At 37.2% G+C, this 22,131-nt stretch overlaps 1 protein-coding gene across 1 annotated transcript in view; it reads left to right on the top strand.

Moving 5' to 3' along the window:
* ARHGAP42 (Rho GTPase activating protein 42) overlaps positions 1-22,131 on the top strand; it is a 148,957-nt gene that overhangs the window by 104,960 nt on the left and 21,866 nt on the right. Inside the window, exons 7-17 of the mRNA XM_027677363.1 lie at positions 2,842-2,946; positions 6,597-6,726; positions 10,510-10,610; positions 12,900-13,009; positions 13,789-13,867; positions 14,720-14,759; positions 16,769-16,831; positions 18,413-18,487; positions 19,168-19,252; positions 20,796-20,854; positions 21,616-21,721. Of these exons, the coding sequence (XP_027533164.1) occupies positions 2,842-2,946; positions 6,597-6,726; positions 10,510-10,610; positions 12,900-13,009; positions 13,789-13,867; positions 14,720-14,759; positions 16,769-16,831; positions 18,413-18,487; positions 19,168-19,252; positions 20,796-20,854; positions 21,616-21,721 (953 nt within the window). The remainder of the gene's footprint in view (positions 1-2,841; positions 2,947-6,596; positions 6,727-10,509; positions 10,611-12,899; positions 13,010-13,788; positions 13,868-14,719; positions 14,760-16,768; positions 16,832-18,412; positions 18,488-19,167; positions 19,253-20,795; positions 20,855-21,615; positions 21,722-22,131) is intronic.

Below are 22,131 nucleotides of genomic sequence, written 5' to 3'. Positions count from 1 at the left end.
TAATATTTTTTCTATTCTATTTAATATTAAATGCTTTAAAATTATGAGCCTACCTTTAGCAGCACTAACAGCAGGAAAAAGAAACCCCCACTATGAGCATAAGCCTACAGCAAAAGTCCTTGGCTTTTAGATCTCTTCTGTGCAGAGCTATGGCTGTACCTGTCAATCGAAGTGATTATGGCATTGCCTCAATGGCATAGGCCCATTGGGTACAGGGCGTTTTCTGATCCTTGTTTTTCCACTGCTAGTGACACATATTTTGAAGTAAATACCATCCTCAGTGTCACATTGTTTAAGGACAGAATTTGAATAAGCTGATATAGGACTTGCATAATATTTTTCTTTTATTCCTAATTTTCTAAGTGCTCAGAGAGTATTTGACCAAGAGGACCTCAAGGCCAGATCCTCTGCAATGCACAACTGCAAGAATACCTGAGAAGTGTTTTAACCAAAATGAATTCAGATTTTTCTCAGGGTTTGTTTTTTTTTCTTTGCTGCTGTATTTTTGCTTTCTGATAAATTCAGCTTTGCTGCCATCTTGTGTTAAATATTTTCTTCGGTATTTCTCAGTGTACTCTGTAAAAGTGTTTTGTATGGTGGAAAATGGTTTTCTTCAAGTATTGAAGATGAAATTTAAACAGTGTATAGTACATTCCCCTGAAATGCTCTGTAAACTGGTCTTTTTAATTCAGGCATAAGGTGACACACTGAAACTTTCTCCCACTAGTTCTTTTATTGTAATTTTGGTGTGCTCCAACGTTGTGATGTGGCTGCAGTTTTGCTAAGCACTCATGCTACTCCTGCAGTACCTCTTTAGCTGAAAGGGGTGGGTTTAGCATCAGACTTGTACTTACAGGTTATGTTAATGCTTTAGACTGAACCAAGCCAGAGTAAGCACAGGAGTAGTTATGCTGCTGTATCTGAAGGAGTTGTATTTGGGGACACTGATAAGTAACTGGATCTAGACTGTGAGCACAGGCTTCACATAACTGGAGCCAGAGCAGAGTCTTAGTTATAATTTACTTATTTTATGCTCTATTCATAAAAAAGCAAGATTAATTTTCTTTCTTTTCTCTTATGGAATACTTTCTAGAATTATAGAAATTTACAATTATAGTCTAAAATTATAGAAAATTATAGAACTCTTTCTATCTATTTATGAAATTGGAGCTTCTTAAGATAAACTGTTGTATTTGGACCTTCCTCAGAACCACCTGAATAACCAATAAGAGACTTTCAAGGTCAGATCCTTAGCTGAGATAATGATTTCAGCTGGGCAGACAATTTACACAAGCTGTGGAGCATTCCACTTGACTGTATTGCCTTTATTGTTTGTTTGGTAGTGGACTACAGTTCAGGAATTCATACCCACTGCAGGGCCCCCCACAAAAACTTGCTTTGATGTCCAAGGATCTTCTCAGTTCTTCAAGCTCCGTGACCAGTTTACTGGGCAGCTGTTGGCCCACACCATCTCTGCCTGAGGCCAGGGTTTCAGCTGATCCTGCAATACCGGAAAAAAACAAGGGCAAAGTCCTTCTCCCAGCCTTATCCTCATGTTTGCATTTGTGCCAGCACTGATGGTCTGTTAACCTTGAACTGCTTTAACTTACTAATGCAGCAAAACAGCAGGCAGATAAGCATGCCCTCAGCAGTCTCTCAGAGAGTAACAGGATAGAGGAGGCAGAACAATTTAAGGACACTTCTCCAAATAGGACTGAGAGTAAATGTAAAGAAAATATAAACACAGTAAAAACTATATTTTTAAGCTGTTCCACTTACAGTAATCTATGGTACTGGTAACACAAAGCACAGTGCATTAAATATGAACAATGGCTTTTTTGTTGCCTAAGTCTAGACTACTTCAATAGTCAATGGAGAGAGATAAATGTTTCCATTGGATCATTCATCCCATCCTGAGGGAGAAGTCTGGAAAAGGAAAAAGAATTATGCTCCTGAATACCTGTGGTTCTTTACTGATTTAGGAGGCAACCTAGACATCCAGTTACTTAGCCTAGACAATTAGCTTTTTAGTCGTGTAATATACTAAGAAAAATCTTTCCTCTTGTTATATCTTATGTTATTGTAAATACAAATTAATTTATCTTTTTTGTTGTTTTATTAACATGGTTTTTTTAATCTAAATTACCTATGCAAAGAGAACAGTCCATGATAAGAAATTAAATGCTTGTTATTTAATACCAGGTGAAACGATTTACAGCAATGTTAAAACGCTTTTAAAATTTAAAGCAGAATAAGTTAGAAGGCTTTTAAAACTAAGAGGTGGCAGAAATGCATTAGTTCAAGAGCTGAAATCTAGGTGCTTCTTTTACTACTTGAACATTGTTTTAAAGCAAACTTTAAAAAGACTTTTCAACTAGATATATACAGACTTCAGTGGTTCTGTTGGAGTCATTCACAGACATACCAGATAGAGTTTGCATTTTGTTCAGAGCAGGAAGAAAGAGTCTGGATTTCTTGTGTTGTGCTAAGCTATCCAAAACATAGTTTCAAAAGTCTCATTTGTGGAAAATAAATCATAGCCCAAGCAATTACTATGAAGAAAATGCAAAAATATTTTGAGAAAAAAAACTTGAACTCTGAAAGTTTGAACTTGGAAAATGAATACTACCAAAGACTCCAGCTGAAATACTGGATAAAATGACTATGACAGTGAATTAAATTATTATGTAAATTACAACTTCATGATGCAAAAGCTGTTTAACACTTCTTTCTGTTTCTTAAGCTCTGACCATGGATTCGTTCTCAGCAAAGCTTTGCTTCTGTGCATAGAGTGTTCCAGGAGTTAAAAATGTATAATGCTTCTCAATTTTACCTTTTCAGCTCTTGGCCTTTCTTCAAGGATTATTTACATTTTACCATGAAGGATATGAATTGGCTCAGGAGTTTGCACCATACAAGCAGCAACTGCAGTTCAATTTGCAGAACGTAAGGATGATTTGTATTTATCCCATTTAATTTGCTAATTTAATTTTAGAATATTAAAGTAGACTCGTAGCACTTTATTTAAACTCTAAATCTTGCAATGTTTTAGTAAGCTGAAATCAAATTAATATACAAATAGGTAAAAGTTATTTTTGTAAGGTTAAAGTAAGTAAGATTCCTGACAGCAAATAACTTTGGAAAAATTAATCTTCAGATAGTTAATTTGCTATTTCCAGATCAAAGTTTTGCGAGGAAGGTCAAGAAAAACAGGACAGCAACCAAGTCTTTATTAGAAAACACAGCAGTGTGGATAGCCTAAACTTGTATAAGTGCTTTCTTGAGAGTGATGCCTGTCTTCTGGAGTAAGTGAAGGTACCAAAAATGCTCCAGCTGGTATAGAATGATACAGTTTGTATGGCTGTCTGCTAGCTTCCCACTGTATATAAAGCATACTTGGGAAGCCCTTCTCTGGCTGCTCCCTGGGCCATAAAAGAACTGGTGGGACATTCTTCCATGGTGAGCAGCTCTCACGAATGTTAAGTTTCACCTGTAGAAAGAATCTCTTTTTTTGTGTAGGGAGTTACTCTCAACTGAGCAGATGGATCTTTTGCTGTAGATTGGTCTGAATTTGGTAGTCTGAGCCATTCCAGATCCCATTTTGGGCACAAACTATGCCCAAAAGTTTCATACCTATTAGAGATAACTAAAATGCATTTAATCAACATACTTTTCCACTCATCATAACTTCTGTATACAAGTATATATTTGTTTCACTGTGTAATTCAGATATTACACTTCCAAGGACATACAAGTAAGTAGATACAAAATATCTTTACCCCCTTTGCCTACACATTCTTTGCTTTTAAGGCAAAAAAGTGAAATTCAGCATATTCATATTGGGCCAGCCCTATATTTTTCATGCCAAGTAACATCAAAGTCCAGAACAAAATTTAAAAAAAGAAGTTAAATCCATTTTATTCTTTCAAGAAAAGACACACCTGACAGAAATTTTTGTAGCTCCACTGGAGGCAAAGAAGCTACAATGGTCTAGAATACCTGACATCAGCCTTAGTGGATAGTGCCTTGGCCACTGAACTTAGGGAATATGAAACAGATCTGGGAGTACAAGAACACCTTAACTGTGCTCAACTGCTGTTCCCTGTGGGTTACTGGAAAATAAAATACTGACATTTTCCCTGTAGCATCTTGTTATTAGAGAGGCCTATGTTGGCTCAAAGTTGGAAAATGACTGTTAATGTAGATCTGCATTCTTAGAAGTACTGCACTCTTCCAGATATTGCTGCACTTAAACACGTTCAGCAGAAGACCTCCACAGCACCCTTCCCTTTTATGTCTTGTTGTTCGTACATAGGTATAGAATCCATTTTAAAAGCTGCTTGAGGAAATAAGGCTAAACCTCCTAGATGATTAACCTTTGCCTTTTGGATCAAAATGCAAATATTCTCTGACTGTAGAGCATCACAGCCCCTTGTCCTTTCAAATTATGTGTTTTCTACTTTGTTTGCTACTAAGACTCTTTCAAATAAAGGCACAAGAGGTCAGTGTTGTTGCACAGCAGTTTCACTGAAAGGGTGAAAAATGCACTTTAGAAATTTATTTATTTTAATATGGCAAGTTCTGAGAGGAGCATGAGTCCACAGCACAGACCAAAACTGGCATTGTAAGTCATAATATGTTGGTATCTTCTATGCACATATCTATAGAACCAGAATTGTTAGAGGATTTTTTTTCTATGTCAGTGTTAATTAAGAAATAGTTAAATTTAATGTCTTCTGAATATTATGTTAATGCAACTTGCGATTGTAAATAGACCGCAGAGATAGAGGGAGATATAAAGTTAGGCAGAAGTATCAATGTATTATGATTATTTTTGTTCATTGTATTTATACATTAGAAAAAATATACACATGAAGAAACAGTGGGATCAGTACATCATTAACTCCTGTTAGACAGAAGTATGAATTCTGCCTCCAGATCTAGATCCACAGCTTCCTTTAGCCAGCTGGGCTCTCTTCTGACTTGCCATTCATAGCATCACTCAACCTCAGATTGAAGTGAAACAGTTTATATAGGGAAAGACAAACTGAGGACAGGGAAAATTGTGTTCAGCCTGTCTGTTATAGCTGCCAAAAGTACTCCTCACCACTGCATTGTGTGTTCAGGTCTTGGAGAACAGTTGACCTGAACCGCTGTTTCGGTTCTTAAAAATGTCCTGCTGGTTAGAGCAGGAGCGGTAACAGCCACAGGAGTAGGAGAGTAGTAGCAGACCGACAGCTCTTAACAGGTCACCATGTTCTAACCTGACCTGTTGTCACTTTAATTGTTTCAGCTGGCCAGTGGCATACTTTGTATGTCCATTTGGCTTTGTTTTCTATAATTTGATTCAGAGACCTGGCTGCTTAAAAGTAATTAAGGACTTAATAGACAGACATAAGCTCTCAGCATGGGAACATTCCTTCAATGACATGTCCCTCTCGAAGGTCTCAAATCTGAAAAGTTCAGAGTAGAATTTTACTTCCTCTCTAATAATAATTGTCTTCAAAAAGGAGATTAAACATGTTATTATACTATAGCGCAACTAACTACATGAATGGCCCGTGAAAAGTGGAAAGTATTCACTGATGTATAAAGTCCTGAGAGTATCTTTCTGACTAGTCAGGATTAGAGTCCATAGATGATTTTGTAGAAACATTACAGAAATCTTTATTTTTTTCTATGACCTGTAGGAACAGAGTGTTCAATATCTGATATATTAAAAACAACCTATCAAACCTCTGGCACCTCACAATAATTCTCCTCTACTATACCATGCTAGGTGCATGGAGGGAAACCCTAGCCTCCCTGAATTCACTAGGAAAAACCCTAGCCTCACTGAATTCACATGCATATAGGTATTAGGAAGTATGGAAAACACATCTTAGTGCTGTAATTGTTTGCTTTGCAAGATGCCAGGTTATACACGTGATATTTAGGAGAGAAACAGTACTTCCATGCTTTTGGCACAGTTCTGCCACTTGTAACCTGTTTCTTACATACCATATTTTTGTTATACTAAACTGTGGTGTTTGCATAGTCCTATCAAAAAACATTCATGACAGTGCCAATAACCTGACTGTTCTGAGCATCAGCACTTGTGGTATCGGTGCAGATATGGATACACAGTACATTTGTTGCTTCCACGTGTGGGGAAATCACAGCTGTCTGAATATATTAGCCTGGCTTTAACCCAAACTAGTGTTTTCTGTGCTGTACTTCAGGTGGTTCAGTGGGTCTTATTACTTTAGGTTTCAGAATAAGCTGTCAGCAGCTTCTAGTTTAGCCAGGCTTCTGTCTGAGAATCCTAGAGTATACAGAGAGAAAGCCTGCATCTGTCTGCAAAATACTGTGTAAGCATACTGACAGATATGAAATGGCTCCTGTCTGAGGTTAGTGACCTGCAGAAAGAGGAATGGTGCTATTCTCGGCTACATTTCCTTTACACTTGTGTACTTAAGTTGAATTCTTCATTAGTATGTTATTCGTAGGCTTCTAGAAGAGAAGAGTGTTATTCTTTATTGCCTTTTTTTTTTCCTTTTATTATCTCTTGTATGAGATAATGTGGGTTTTTGTTTGTTTCCTTTTCCGGGTGTTAGACTCGGAATAACTTTGAAAGCACTAGGCAGGAAGTGGAGAGACTCATGCAAAGAATGAAATCAGCCAACCAGGATTACAGACCACCAAGTCAATGGACAATGGAAGGCTATCTCTATGTGCAGGAGAAACGTGAGTACAACAGATGTGTCTTTTTGTTTTGATTTGAAAGGCAAGAATGAGGATATGGTTTAGTTAGCAGGAGAAATCAACAGCTCTGTGTTTGAATGGCTGTGGGCTTCTGCTCTAGTTACTTTCCTAATGATTGAGAAGTTTAAAAGAAAAATAAGGGTTTGATTTTTCAAAAAGCACTCGGAGTAGCTACAGTCAGATGGAATGGTAATCAAAACACTTGTAAGCAACTCAGCTCCTTCTCTCTGGATCCTTGTGCGAAGGTCCCTGCTGTTGTTTGCCCCAGTGGCTCACTGGTAGCAAGTTCTGCTCTGGCTGGCTGCCCTGTACCTTGGTGCAAGCTCCCAGAACTCTGCTTTGGCTTGCTCCTGTCACCTGGACTTTCCCTGCATGAACAGGGCCTGTAGTTCAGCCATCAGGAGCATCTTGTGCCGAGGATCTCCACTGACCCAGCTATCTTAAGACTAAATGAGAATACACTTAATGGGAATCAATGATGTAAGAGAAAAGTCATCTAAATAAAGTCTTATATTAGTTAACCTCATCCACTTTTACCCTCAGTAGCACTGAAAGTTTTAAGAAGACCCTCTATATTTTAATTGAGTAGTAATCATAAAAGAAACCTGTGTTAAGTGGACCAGAGCCTTGCTAATGGGGGAAGGTGAAAAGCAGTGAAGCACTGGGCACATGCTGTGCTTCATTAAATAGTGAGAGGCCAACTTGACATCCTCTTACTGAAAAGACGTTGGTTCCTTAGCTTATTCTGGAATAACAGTGAGAGGATCTGTAATCACTGTGCAGTGGGGAAGGTACTAGTTGCATAATTCCTTGTCATGCAAGTCGTCCTATAGCTTCTTTTCAAATTGTGGGCCACTGGGTTAAATGTTTGCTATTTTTGAAAGTAAATTCTATATATATTTATTACTGATATGCATCATGGTAATTTTTGAAAAAAATGGTACTGGCTACAATCGAAAATTGCTTTGAGAGTGCTCAGCCTTCTTATATACGCTAAAAGAGAGAATGAATTGCCATCAGAGAAAAAATTGATTCAGAATAATTACAGATTTTGTTGTGCTAAGTGGAAATAAAATATAAGAGCAGAACAGGTAACTCCTGCGGGTGCATAACCAGTTGACTTTTTGATTCATGATATTACTTGCCTCCAAAACACAGGCAATGGGAGAGCTTTCTTGAAGTCAGCATAGCAGTCCATGTAAATTCCCACATCTACATTTCTGAATTGCCAGACATCCAGCTTACATGATTGATGCAGTCTATCATATGACCATCACCTTTGTGGCTACATTTAGAAGGCAAAGCCATTGTATCTATAGTAAAACTACTAGATTTGTTTTCAACACCTTCCATTTTTATTTAACTCTTTACATTAAAAAAAAAAAAAAAACACAAACCCCTTAAAATACATTTTTTTAAGTTAGAGCTCTTTCATTTTGTCCTGGTTCTGGCCAGGATAGGGTTAGTTTTTTCAGTTATCCATGAGAGATGTGGATAGGACCTGGAGGTTATTGTATACTGCCTTATGTCATTTTCCAGGGACATGGGAAAGGGGTCCCTTTTGGATCATGTAGCGTGGCAGAGGGACCAGTCAGGTATTGTCCGGTGTTTCCACGTGGTGAACACTCATACAGGAATCGGTTGCCTCTTGGCCACTCTGTTATTAATACTGTTGCTATTACTGTTTGTTTTCTTATTTCATTGCTGTTTCTAGTAAATTGTTCTTATCTCAACCCGTGATCTTTACCTTTCATTGCTGCAATTCTCCTCTCCATCGCGCTGCAGGGGAGTTAAGGGGAAGGACGAGGGAGTGAGCAAGCGGCGCATGGGTTTGGAGTATTTCAGTGGAAATGCTAAATTGGGGAATACCATTCCTAAACCATGACACATTTTAAAAAGAATTAATAGGTCCATACATACTGTAGTCTGAAAAAATCAATGTCGTGTTTTTCCCAAGACTAACTCTCATTGAAATTAATTGGAAAATCACATGTGGGTTGAAAGTCTCATCTAGTCCTTTTCTATTCAGAATTTACAAAAAAGTTACAACACTCCATTTTATATATATATGTGTATTTTTCTCAGCTTTGACACCTCATTTGTTATAGCTTTGCAGAAGGAGGCCATATTATAATGCCAGGCTCTGAAGCATAAGCTCTTTCCAAGAGGAAAGAAGTGCTCTTCCTTCTTGTTACCTCTTCACGTAGCCAGTGTGTTTGGTCTCTGGATCTGAGTACCCAGAAACTGTGTCAATGCTAGTAAAATAAATGGAACTGTTCCCTGCCACTGAGACAATCTTGCACAAAATATCCCACTCTCTGTGCTAAATTTCCTGTTCTTAAAAATCAAAAAGGATTTTTTCCAAGTTACCTGTGCTACCTAGTCATGGTAAATGCTGTTTATTAACCAGTGCAGGTATAGCCATAATGTTCCGGCCCAAGGGGGAGCAGTCAGCACACTGCAAAAACCTGAATTATCCTGTCCTCTGAAGTGCATCACCCCTCCAGATGTATCTGTAAGAATCTGGGAGCTTGTGTTTTTCTCTGCTGCATTAAACTTTTTTTCCCAGGAAAATGTGGGAGATCTTAGCTGTATTTCTAGGATGCAGAGAGAGTTCCCAAAATGGTGGGAGGATTTACTCCATGGCCTCACAGTGAAGGACACATTATAAATGCCTGTATCTAAGCTGCATTAGCATGGACCAAGTTTTAAATACCATTGAGCTTAAGATCAAGAGGGTTTTGTGTTTAGATTCACAGCAGTGCCTGAACAAAGCTCTAGGTAATCCAGGAGTGAAAATATCTTCTGCATCAGAGATCCTATGCTTTGCAGTAGAATTAAGAAGTAGTGTGATGTGACCTCTCCAGGATCAGGCGCACATCCACCTGGGGATTGTTGTAGATTTCACTTATGGCCATCTAAAAGGAGGAGTGTTGAATCCCTAAGTACAGTGTACTTTGGTATTGTGAGCATGTGCAACTCTCCGTTTGTGGACACGGTTGTTATGCACCACTGTTACAGCCACCTATTCCCCAGCAAGACCCCCTCCAAGGCATAAAAGACCAGTGTTTCTTGCTGGAGGTGCCACCTCCACCACCCTCATCCCACTTTATCCCCTCATCTCTAAACCAATGTTGTTTTAGATTGCACAGTTGCTTTGCTTTCTTTCATATAATGAAATCTCCTGTCAGTGTTTAACTATGTAAGATTAAATTTACCTCTGAACCAATGCCATTTTACCCTTAAGGTAACAGGTAGAAGAATAACCTTTCTATGATGGTACCACAAGCATTTGTTACCTTTGACAGGAACTCTGAAAATAAAGGAAAATGCACTCCAATTTTATGAGTTCATCCAGTTTTCTGCATTTAATAACAGACTTCAAGGTTTCCTTCAGAGAAAGTGTGTAATACTGAATTGTGTTTCACTTGGGTTGGTAAAATCTTCAACTGTATTTCCTAGGCAGAAAAATCCTCAAGTTCTCTTCTTGCCTGTTTCCTGCCTGTTTACCTTGATAAAATGCAGTTACCTATCCAGTTGCCAAAGAAAATCGGTCTGCTGGAACTTTGTTGGGCAACCTTATCAAGCTGCAATGTTTGAAAATTATACCTGAACAACATGTTCAGATTAAAAAATTAAGAGAGTCTTAGATTTTGTAGGCTATATGTGGATGCTGCTATGTTTTATTTTTCTCTGCTAACTGCAACTAAAATAGTGATAAAATGCTAAACCAAATACTTTTAATACTATCTCTCTTTACTCTAGGACCTCTTGGATTTACATGGATAAAACATTACTGCACTTATGACAAAGGAACAAAAACTTTTACAATGAGTATAGCTGAAGCCAAATCTGGTGGAAAAGTGGTGAGTTGCACATATATGACACATACATGAACTATATATTCCATCTTTTATATTAAGCATTTAAGAACTGTTAAAGAAAAAAACGTGAACCCAGTATAAGGCTTTTTCATAGATGAAACAGTGCATGTCTTATACCACATGGATAAATATTTAAGTAATATTTCTTTTAAAACATATATAAACCTCATATTAACTAACTTCTGTAATTTGGTCATTGCAAATGTGTAGGAAATCAATCGCGTTTGCACAGATTCATAGAATGGATGAGTTTTGGGAGGGGACTCTGGAGATCTCTAGTTTAAACTCAATGCAGCATCAACCAGTACAGGCTAGTGAGATCTGTGTCCAGTCAGGTTTTAGATATCTCCAAGGATAGAGCCCTCTGTGAGCAATCTATTTCAGTGTTTGACCACCATAAAAAAGCTTTTTCTTAAATTCAAATGGAATTCATTGTATTTCTGTTTGTGCCCATTGCCTTCTGCCCTTTCACTGGGCACCACTGAGGAGAATCTGACTCAGTCTTTTTTACTCCTTCCCATCAGGTATTTGTAGATAAATCACTGATATGATCCCTCTTCTCCAGGCTGAACAGTCCCAGTTCTCTCAGCTTCTCCTCATATGACAGATCACAGAATCATCAGGGTTGGAAGAAACCTTCAACATCATCTATTCCAACCATCAACCCAGTACCACCATAATCACCCCTAAACCACATCCCCAAATGCCACATCCAGACTCCTCTTGTACGCTTCCAGCGGTGGTGATTCCACCACCTCCCTGGGCAACTTTTTCAACTTATTCCAATGCCTAACCACTCTGAAAAAATTTTTCCTAATAGCTGATCTTAACCTCCCCTGACGCGACTTCAGGCCTTCTCTCACATACTTTCGTTTGAGACATGGCAAAAGATACCCAACCACACTAGAGCCTCCTTACTTGTGCTCCAAGTCCTTGGTCCTTGGTAGCCCTTAGTTGAACTTGCTTTAGTACCTCACTGTCCCTCTTGTACCAGGGACCTGAGCACTGGACACAGCATTCCACGTATGCCTCACCAGTCCTGAATGGAGAGTGAGGATCACCTTCCTCCACTTGCAGGCAGTGCTTTGCCTGGTGCAGTCCAGGAGGCTGGTGACCTTCTTTTGCAGCAAGGTCACATTGCTGGCTCATGGTCAATTTGTTGCCCACGAGAACCTGATAGTCCTTTTCTGCCAAGCTGCTTTCCACTCTGCCAGCCTCTGCCTGTCATGGTGCCTGGGCTTATCACTATGTATGCTTAACAGTGCTGGCCCCAGTACTGACCCCTTGGGCATACCACTGGTCACTGTCTGCAGCTGGACTTCTGCTGTGAACTCAGCAGTTCAGAGAGTTTTCCGTCCACCTTACCTGTACTCCACCTGTACTTGTCTATGAAGATGTAGTAGGATGTAGTGTCAAAAGCCTGGCTGAAGTTGAGATAAACAATGTTCATTGTTCTTCCATCATACTGTAGAGGGCTATCAAATTGATCCTGCATGATTTTCCTTCATTAAATTCATGCTGATTACTTCCAGTAACCTTTGATCCCTTAATATGTTTGGAAATGCTTTCCATGATTATTCACTTCATCACTTTCTCAGGGATAAAGGTGATGCAGACTGGCCCATAGTTCCCCATAAGATCAGAGGAAATGGCCTCTAATTGCATCAGGGGAGATTTAGATTGGATATTACAGACAATTTCTTCACCAAAAGGGTTGTCAAGCATTGGAACAGGCTGCCCAGGGAAGTGGTTGAGTCACCAACCCTGGCGTTATTTAAAAGACATGTAGATCGTTTAGTCATGGCCTTTTCCGGCCTAAATGATTCTATGATTCTGTATCCTTCTCCTCGCTCTTCTTGAAGACAGGAGTGACATTTGCTTCCTCCCATTACTCAGAATCCCCAACTGTGTCAGCCTTGCCAACATTATAGAGAGGTCTCATGATCATGGTAGCCAGAATTAGGAGTTAGTCAGCTTTATTCTTCATAAATCTTTTTATCTGCATGTGAGAGTTGGCAGAATTATATGATTTTATAAGTTTTGAATTTAGGGAATTTTCTGAAATATAATGATTAAATAACAAATATGTGACAGAAAGCTATTAACTACTGTCTTACTTTATATACAGAAAAAATATTGTATATGTTCCTAAATAATTTCGGTCCCTGTCTTAAGACATGTTTTGACTGTTCATATGGTTAAGTTTAAGATGTGAAGCCAAGTTATATAAGCATACTGCCTCTGCTAATTTCATTTTGTTTTGTTTTGTAGAATGGCCTTGTCACAAGCTCACCAGAAATGTTCAAGCTAAAATCTTGCATCAGGAGAAAGACAGATTCAATTGACAAACGTTTCTGTTTCGATATTGAAGTACATGAGAGGTTTGAATTGTTTTCATTGTATTAACAATTTGAAAATAATTGTAACCAATATATAATAATTACTCCTGTAAAAGAAACAGATATTTAGCAATATGTTTGTATGCAGACAAACTAGGCTTTCAAGACTTAGTACTTCTTTGTTCAAACATGGTTTTCTAACAATATTTGTCACATTTTGTATGTGTTGTCTTTACTACATTATATTTGCATGCAGACACAAGACAAGTTCTTACAGAACCTGTAGGAAAACTATCCTCTTTTGTAAACAGATCATACATATTTTTATAAATACCTATTAATAAGCATATTCTGCTCAAAGGTCTATTTCATTCAGAAATGTATGGTAGCACATTGTTTTTCTTTCTTGAAAATTACATCTATAACATTTTTTCTATTATTCCTGGGTATTATAATTATATCAGATAGATGAAAACAGCTTTCCTATATTTAAACTATATGTATACAGTAGTTTGTAGAAGTATTTTTTCCAAGTTCAGGGATAAAGAGAAATATTGAATTATTTTTTTTGTTAAAATATGATAAATAGACTGACTTTTGTAGTTGTTCTCTTAAAAAATGTTTTATGACTGTTGCCAAACTTTTAGAAAACAGACCTGTTTTATATCTACCTCAAAATTATTCTGTTATGTCAGAAACTGTCAACTTTCTCTGACTGCTGTGTCTTTTATGTATTCACTTGTCAGTACGCATTTGAATTCTAACTTTGGAAACTGTTTGAGAAAAGTAGTAATTTTATTGAATGTGTGTGTTTTTGACAGACCTGGAATCATCACACTGCAAGCTTTTTCAGAATCCAACCGAAAACTTTGGCTCGAAGCTATGGATGGAAAGGAACCAGTAAGGATATTTTTAAATTTTTTTTTCATTTTATGGTTTTATGGCGCACATATTAAAGAAGAAGCTAGTATAAACTTCAGATACTCTGTTGCAATACCAGCAAATACAGTTCTTTTCTTTGTGAGACACTACTGCAAGTACCTAGTGAAAATAGGTACAAAGTAGAAAAGGAGAACTATTAATTTAAGCCTACGGTTATATATCATTATTTTATGTTAGGATATTCTAAGTAATAATAGTTTAAGTAATAGAATAGCATAGTAATAGGATTCATGGTTCAGGTAAATTATGTGAAGTGGTAGTTATTACAGTAGTAAAGAGCAACCATCTTTTGGGCAGTGTCGTGGAGTAAACAATTATCATCTCAAAAGGCACTGCAGAGAGCAGAAAAATGTGTTGAAAGCTACTGAGAGACAGGCTTGTCTGAGTTTTCTTCCCACTATTTGTCTACCCTTAAAGTAGTCACTGAATGAGGGTGATGTCAGACCTGTATCTGATAGGAAAAAAATGATTGATCAGTTTTATGAGATAGATGAGTGTTTTTACATGCTTCTTGCTTGAGTGAACCACTACAGAAATTGGATTGCTAGTAGTATTGAAATTTAACCGACTTGAACTCTGCAAATCTGACTTCTAATACTTTAGTTGCCTATGGTAGCACGGGCTGTTAACCTGGGTGTGTGCTGGAGTGGTAAACATCAAGAGATGGTGAAAGGCAAAGTTGGCATTTCCCTAGCAGCAAGCTAATACACAGCATGCTGCAACTACTAACAAACCTGGCAATAAAGAATTTAAAGTACAATTATTGTCCTGTTGCATTGTTGTTGTTCGGTTGTTTGTTTTTTTTAACAGATCTACACACTGCCAGCCATTATTAGCAAGAAGGAAGAAAGTAAGCTTTTTTTTTGTTGAGTTACCAAATATTGCTAGATTTCTGTTATGTTCCATTTTCTTGATATATGTGTGGGAGAGAGGTACTAATTATTTTATGTTTTATTTCTATTGCTGTGAAATAACTTTGTTGAATTAAGTGATTTGGTTACATAAAAGCACATCCTAAACTATGTAAACTGTGAGACAGCCTTCAACTTTTGTATTGCTCTCAAGCATAAATTGGAAAAAAATTTGAGTGCCTCCTAAGCTACAATATATTTACTAAATCCTTTAAGTTTCTGTCGGTAGTCTGTATACCTAAATGTAAATACATACCACTGTGCTGAGATAATATCTTATATAGAGTCATAGAATCATTTATGTTGAAAAAGGCCTTTAAGATCATCAAATCCAGCCATTAAACCAGCACTGCCAAGTCCAGCACAAAATCATGTCCTTAAGTGTCTCATCTACATCCCTTTAGGGATGGTGACTCAGCCACTTCCCTGGCCAGCCTCTTCCAATACTTGACAACCCTTTTTGTGAAGCAATTTTCCCTGATATCCAATCTAAACCTTCCCTGGCACAACTTCTGGCCATTTGCTCTTGTCCTGTCACTTGTTACTTGAGAGAAGAGACCAACCCTCACTTCACACAACCTCCTTTCAGGTAGTTGTAGACAGTGGTAAGGTTCCCCCGGAGTCTCCTTTTCCCCAGGATAAACAACTCTAGCTCCCTCAGCTGCTCCTCATCAGACTTGTTCTCCGGACCATTCACCATCTCCATTGCCCTTCTCTGGACACACTCCAGGACCTCAATGTCTTTCTTGTAGTGAGGGGCCCAAAACTGAACACAGGATCTGAGGTGTGGCCTTACCACTGCAAAGTACGGGAGACAATCACTGCCCTGATCCTGCTGGCCACACTATTGCTGATACAGGTCAGGATGCCATTGGCCTTCCTGGCCTCCTGGGCACACTGCTGGCTCATGTTCAGCCACTGCTGACCAACATCTGCAGGTCCTTTTCTGCCAGGCAGCTTCCAGCCACTCTTCCCCAAGCCTGTAGCACTGCCTGGGGTTGTTGTGACCCAAGTGCAGGACCTGGCACTTGGCCTTGTGGCCCCTCACACAATTGATCTTGGCCTGTCACATCTTTTTAGTTTTAGGTGTATATGCACCTATTAGATACACTGAGTGACAAGATGAGTGTATTTAAAGATACTATGAGATTTGTGTGCATAATTGTATTAACATTATATTGATACGTCTGTTATTAACATCATATTATATTAACACAAATATGTAAAAATAGTTTAAATATATATGTGGGTGTATGTATCTCAGAGAGAGATTTGTCAGATTAGGACATCTTAATAGGAGATGTATTTGAGACTGAAAATCTGATATTTAAGCAAATGCACCTGTTTTTTCTTAATGGTGAAAAATATGCTGTTTATGATTTTCTTTATTTAAGTAGTTATTTAGCCAGTTTATTTTTCTTCTTTATTTAGCTAGTTCGAGCAGTGGGCACTGAAGATAGAAAATGAATGAGAAATATATTCACTTGAAATAAGCCCACTAATTAAAGTCAATAACAAGGATTGTTTTCTTATGTTACCATTTTATGAGTGGTTATGTGCATGTGTAAAGAACAAAGAATCTTGTTGTATTAAATCCAATGAATATATTCTGTTCATAATGTAGATCCTGAACTCTTAAAAGCATTTTACTCAGCAGAGGGGAGTACAGTAATTTCCTTTTAAAGCCACAAGCTTTCAACTGTATGTTTAGAGGAGCTACTGATTTCTGAGAAAGACAGTAGAATATTAAGCTTCTAAAGATGCACTAATGACTAGAAAGTTGGATTTGAATGCTAAGGATTTATCTACAGAATACTATTACAGAATTAGTATCATAACCTTATGGATAAATGTGTATCAGCCCTTGACTAATATGTGAATGTAGCTAAACAGGGAGATTTTGTGTATTGATGTTAGGAAGTAATTACCATTTTTTCTTTTTTTACAGTGTTCTTAAATGAAGCAGGTTTCAACTTTGTGAGGAAATGTATTCATGCTGTAGAAACAAGAGGTGTGTATTTAATCACAAATTATGTATTAGATTATTATGATTTCTTTTTCTGAAATATTACTTTGATTAATTCTACATGTTTTACAGCTGTGCTTTGGAGTATGTCCATAATTTGGTTTGGATTTTCCACATTTTATCTGTGTGGTTTACACTTCCAGTTTACAACTCAAAATTGTTGCCACAAGTTCCAACAACAGTTCTTAACATACCATTTAAGTGGGTTTTTTAAACATTTTCTGTAATTCCTTGTTGATTAGACAGGTTTATACACATTTGCTCACATCCTTAGTCTTTAATGTGTGTGCACTGAATTGTGTTTTCTTGTGATAAAAACTGTAGGGAGTCTCAGCTCCCAACTTTGGTTTCAGGCATGAAACCTGAAGACTGAAAAGGGGCATCAGTACTCTCTGCTGGTAAATCTGGTTTTTTTCGGAGCATAACTCCTATAATTTTGCACATGGTTTGTTATTTTGTTTTTAAATGTTTACAACTCATTTTTGGTAGTGATAATATACAATAAGGAAGTAATAATCACTCTGCTAATGAGGTGATATTTTACAGCTCACAGTAAGTTTTAAATTACCCCTTCCAAATGGAGACGTGTGGCTATATCATCTCCCATAAAATGAGATAACCTTTTTTTGAACTTTCAGTGTGCAGATCTCTTAGTAATCCAAATGTGGTCTCTCCGTGCAATCTTGAGCTCAACATGAATTCAACTTCTCAGTCAACAGTGTTATGTAGCTTTTAAATCACTGCTGACTCAAAGCTTGGATTTTTTTCTGAGGGAATGAGGGGTAAAAAGAATGTTTTAAAACAGAACACCTAGGTTATCTAAGTGAGGTCAGATTTTAGAATGTTGTTTACAAAGGCAAATTAGACAATTTTTAAATGGTAAGGCTTGAAGTGAGGAGAATGGAAGACATTTAAATCCTGCTGATTTTAAAAGGCAGTTAAAACAATAAAATTATCATCATTTAAACATTTAGATTACTGTGTTGCAAATGTCACTCTTGAAACATTTTTTATTATTATCTGTGCTATTACGAAAAAGCCTAACAGTTGTAACTTATAGGTAACATATAAATTTTCAACTGATGTGTTGCAACAGTATACAGTATATGTTTTTATTTTCATATTACAGTATGTACAGTCATTTCTCTTATAAATGTCAATCAGATCTTAACTGGAAGGGAGGGTAGTTTAAGCAAACATAGATGCACAGTAATTCCATTGACTTCTAGGTGATACAAACTCATTGATGTGTAATGTGTTTTCAGACTGCTTTTGGGTCTTATTTTTCACTTTTCCTAGCCATTACCTTGTTGTTTGCTAATATGTGTCATTTCCATGCAGAAGGGTTCTGTTAATGTAAAATTATGCTTAATGTATAATGTGGTGTGGATTCAGTGGAATGCATTTGTTATTATACCAGAAGAGAATTCAGTACTCAAGAACACAGCACTCAAGAAAGTAATGATACAGTTTTCCATAAACGCATTCAGATGTTCTGAAAACATACGCCAAGGATACATCAGTGTATAGTGAAATAACCATATTTTCATTATTTTCCCAACATAGGTATTACAATCCTGGGATTGTACAGAATAGGTGGTGTAAATTCCAAGGTGCAGAAGCTGATGAATACTGTATTTTGTAAGTATCTGAAGTGAACCTTTGTCTGTGTCCGGTGTGTGCACTGTGGTCCTTTTGCCTTAAATGCTGTGCTCAGAAGTGTGTGTCATGATATTTACAATTTTGTGTGTGCTCTTACTGCCACTAAATTAATTTGCAGTCTTAAAATGAGTGCTTCATCTCTAGTTTCTTGTGTGCATTAGTATTCACTTCTGCATTTTATATATCAGCAAATTACAAATAAAAATGCATTTCTTCTTTTATCTTTAAAGTTCTATTTGTTGATATATATTTAACATGTTTCAGAAGTTCTCCAAAGCTTAGTTCCATAATACATTATGACTCAGCTTGATAGACAGTTGTTCCAGTCTTTCACTTTTCTTGCTAATTTGGCACTCCTATGCCTCTGTTTGCATGTCTAAGGCAAATACATTAGTAACTGTCTGTGGACTTGGGCTTGCCTTTCGCTTTGACACAGTGCATAAAGATAATACTTGCAGTTACTAAATAGGACTGCTAAATTTATTTTTATTAATACTTTGCCAGAGATTAAAAGATTCAAACTGATCAGATTGGTATTTAGTCTGGCTAATAAGTAATTGCTAGAGATAAATGGCTAATTTAGTAGCTTCTGTTTTGCTGCTTTTCTAGTTATTGTGTTAGTCAAACTATAACACAATCATAATTCAAATGTCTACCAGCCCCTAAATCTCCTCCTGATATGGATATTGATATGGAACTTTGGGACAATAAAACAATAACAAGCGGACTAAAAAACTACCTCAGGTAAGTATGATCCTACACAGTCTCAGTATTCCTTTTCTGACCCATTAGTCTTTTGCTTATTATTATCATATTACATTTCTTGTACCCATTAGCATGGTAATAATTGAGTATATTATTATCCTGCCTAATATCCCTGTGATTATGTGTAGTAATACACACTTTCTACCTTATTAAGATTGTCCTGGCTTATATAGCCCTAAATTTGACAGAATTTAATTCATTGTATGTTATTATTTAATTTTTTTTAAGTAAACCACAAAGCATGTTGTGCTCAGTCTTTTGTTTCTGAATCCCTTAAGCTGTGTACGACAAGATTTCATGACATCATTGTTGGAGCAGAATAAAAATCCCAGCAAAACATAGGGTTTTATCTTATGCTGTTGATACCTTCACAAACAAAATATCCCTCCAACACTTTCATTTTTGCTGATAAGAAACAGAATATTCAGAAATTATGGTACTTGTGAGATAACTCTTTCAGTTCTCAATATATAATGTTCAAAAGACCATAATGAAAAGTATCCAATCTAAATGGTAGGTGTTCTATGCCTTCTAAAAATCTAGACCTCCTAAACCAATCACCTAACAAAAGTCAGCATCAGAAATCCCTATTAACTGTGGAAAATGTGCCTAGGATTTATAGTGGAATGCTCATGTACATTTCATTGAGAAGAGTGCTTTTGGTTGAAGAAACTTACTATACGTCTTCAGACGCACAAATCATCATAGATACTGTGTTTGTGAAATTAGAACATGAGGTAGCAAGCAGTAGCTGTGTGCTTGTCTCTATAAGGCAACTCACAGTCTGCCTTTCAGAGGCTGACTCTTTTAGGATCTCTCAGATCAGAATTTCAGTCCCAAATTTCATCATGTTTTTGCCTTTCTTGGACAAAAGATTGATTCTGCAGCCCACTATACCATGTCTGCACCTATATTTAAGACAGGAAACAGTGAACCTCTCTGCTGAAGTCAGTGCCAGTAACATTTCAGTAACTTACATGGTGACGTAAGATTCGACTAATTGATTTTCAGACTATGTCCATGACCAAGTTGTAATAATAATGGCCAGTCTTCGCGAACGAAGATTTTGGGAAAGGTCTTTTACCTTTCCAGCCTGCGCAATGGATTTTTTAGGTGAGACACAGCTTGCGCTGAACTGAGCCCACCCTTTAATCCTAAGGTTCATCTGCCGGGGCCAAGCAAGCTTGGACAATGGCAGTGAGGTCCTCAGGACGTAGGTTTGTTTAGAGTGACCTTCTCATAGATGGATGGTCTCACAGGGCTAACGAGCTCCATCTGCCCAGGGGACGTGGAATCGAACCTGGGTCGCAGCGGTGAGAGTGCTGCATCCTAACCACTAGGCCACCAGGGGTCCCCATGACCAAGTTGTATGCTACTTGTAATCAGTCATCACTGAATTGGGTTTCCTAGGACTAAGAGGACATTGTGCAGATGTTGAGGGCTATCATAATCACAATCATAAAACTTAAAAAGACTTGGAGTCAGTTTTAAATAACCTTTTAATATGTTTTTTTACAACCAGGTGTCTTTCAGAACCACTGATGACTTTCAAGCTGCACAAAGATTTCATTGTTGCTGTTAGTAAGTAAAGGGATAAATATACTTTTGTGAAAGTAATATTGTTTCTAAACTTTGATCTCCGCAGTCACTATCTTTACTTTTCTCCTTGCTCTATTATTCAGTGATCCAGCCCTGAAAGCAGAGAAGTCACACTAGATGAAGCTGTTCAGTGGTTTGTTCTGATCTTTTTAGTGGTTCTGTGTGACTGCCTTCTGCATGAAATTTTGAACCTTGATTTAGATGTTTGTTTGTTTCATATAGGCTGATAATTCTTTTATAACATTGATCCTTCTCATCCAGGGACCTTTTTTTTCCCAGCTTGCCTTGAAAAATTAGAAGGGGCAATAATTATCTCCTTTCAACAAATGGAGTAATTAGATCAAGCGATAGGAGATACTGTTTTTCTAATGACTGCAGTTTAGAATTTGAAGTTATTTCTCCATTTTCTCTTGTCTTGATAAGAATAAAAGAAACCGAAGAACTTTAGATATTTTAAAAATCAAGGAGCAAAAGCTTAGATTTCACTGAAGCGGCATATCGGGTCTATATTGCCATTAATTTTGTTGATTCCAGTATTCGTGGTAATTGCTTTAGATGAATTAGTTTAAATACAGATTTCAGAATGTAATAAATATAATCAAATTGTCCTCATCATTTTGAAGGCTAATTGTGTTTGGCCCTTCTTAATGCATGTTTATGTTAGCATACAGGCATTGATGCCATTTGTAGTCACTTCTTAGCACATGTTCTGAGTTATTAACAATTTGTTTTCTGTTTAATAGAGTCAGATGATCAGAACTACAGAGTTGAGGCAGTGCATGCACTTGTGCATAAGTTACCAGAGAAGAACAGAGAGATGCTGGACATCCTTATTAAGCACTTGGTCAAGTAATTATTTTTTTACTTTTCTCTTTGGTATTATTGTAAGATGGTATTATTTCTGCTTAAATTTGTCAGTGTTGCTTAATCCATTCTTTGTGTTGAAACAATGCCACTTGAAATTACATTTAATTTCTAAAATGCTGGTCTCAACTTAACTTGAATAATACTCTGTAGAAACAGAATAAAAAATAGAGAGTCATAAAGAGTCACCAAGATGGCTAACTGTGTTTGTAAAATAAACCCAGTCAATGTTTTCATTCATGTTCCTACTTACTACAGGACTTGTAACTAATTAAATTCAAGAAACATCTAAAACTATGCCAAGGTTGATAGAAAATGCTGGTTTGAATCTGTCTCAGAGTCCCACACTGTTTCACAATGGATGTGGGCTGATGTGATAATACTTGTCCTTCACA

This window comes from Neopelma chrysocephalum, unplaced genomic scaffold (assembly GCF_003984885.1).
Source record: "Neopelma chrysocephalum unplaced genomic scaffold, ASM398488v2 Primary Assembly neopelma1_43, whole genome shotgun sequence".
Classification (NCBI taxonomy): domain Eukaryota; kingdom Metazoa; phylum Chordata; class Aves; order Passeriformes; family Pipridae; genus Neopelma; species Neopelma chrysocephalum.
This window is presented reverse-complemented; position numbering and strand designations above follow the sequence as displayed.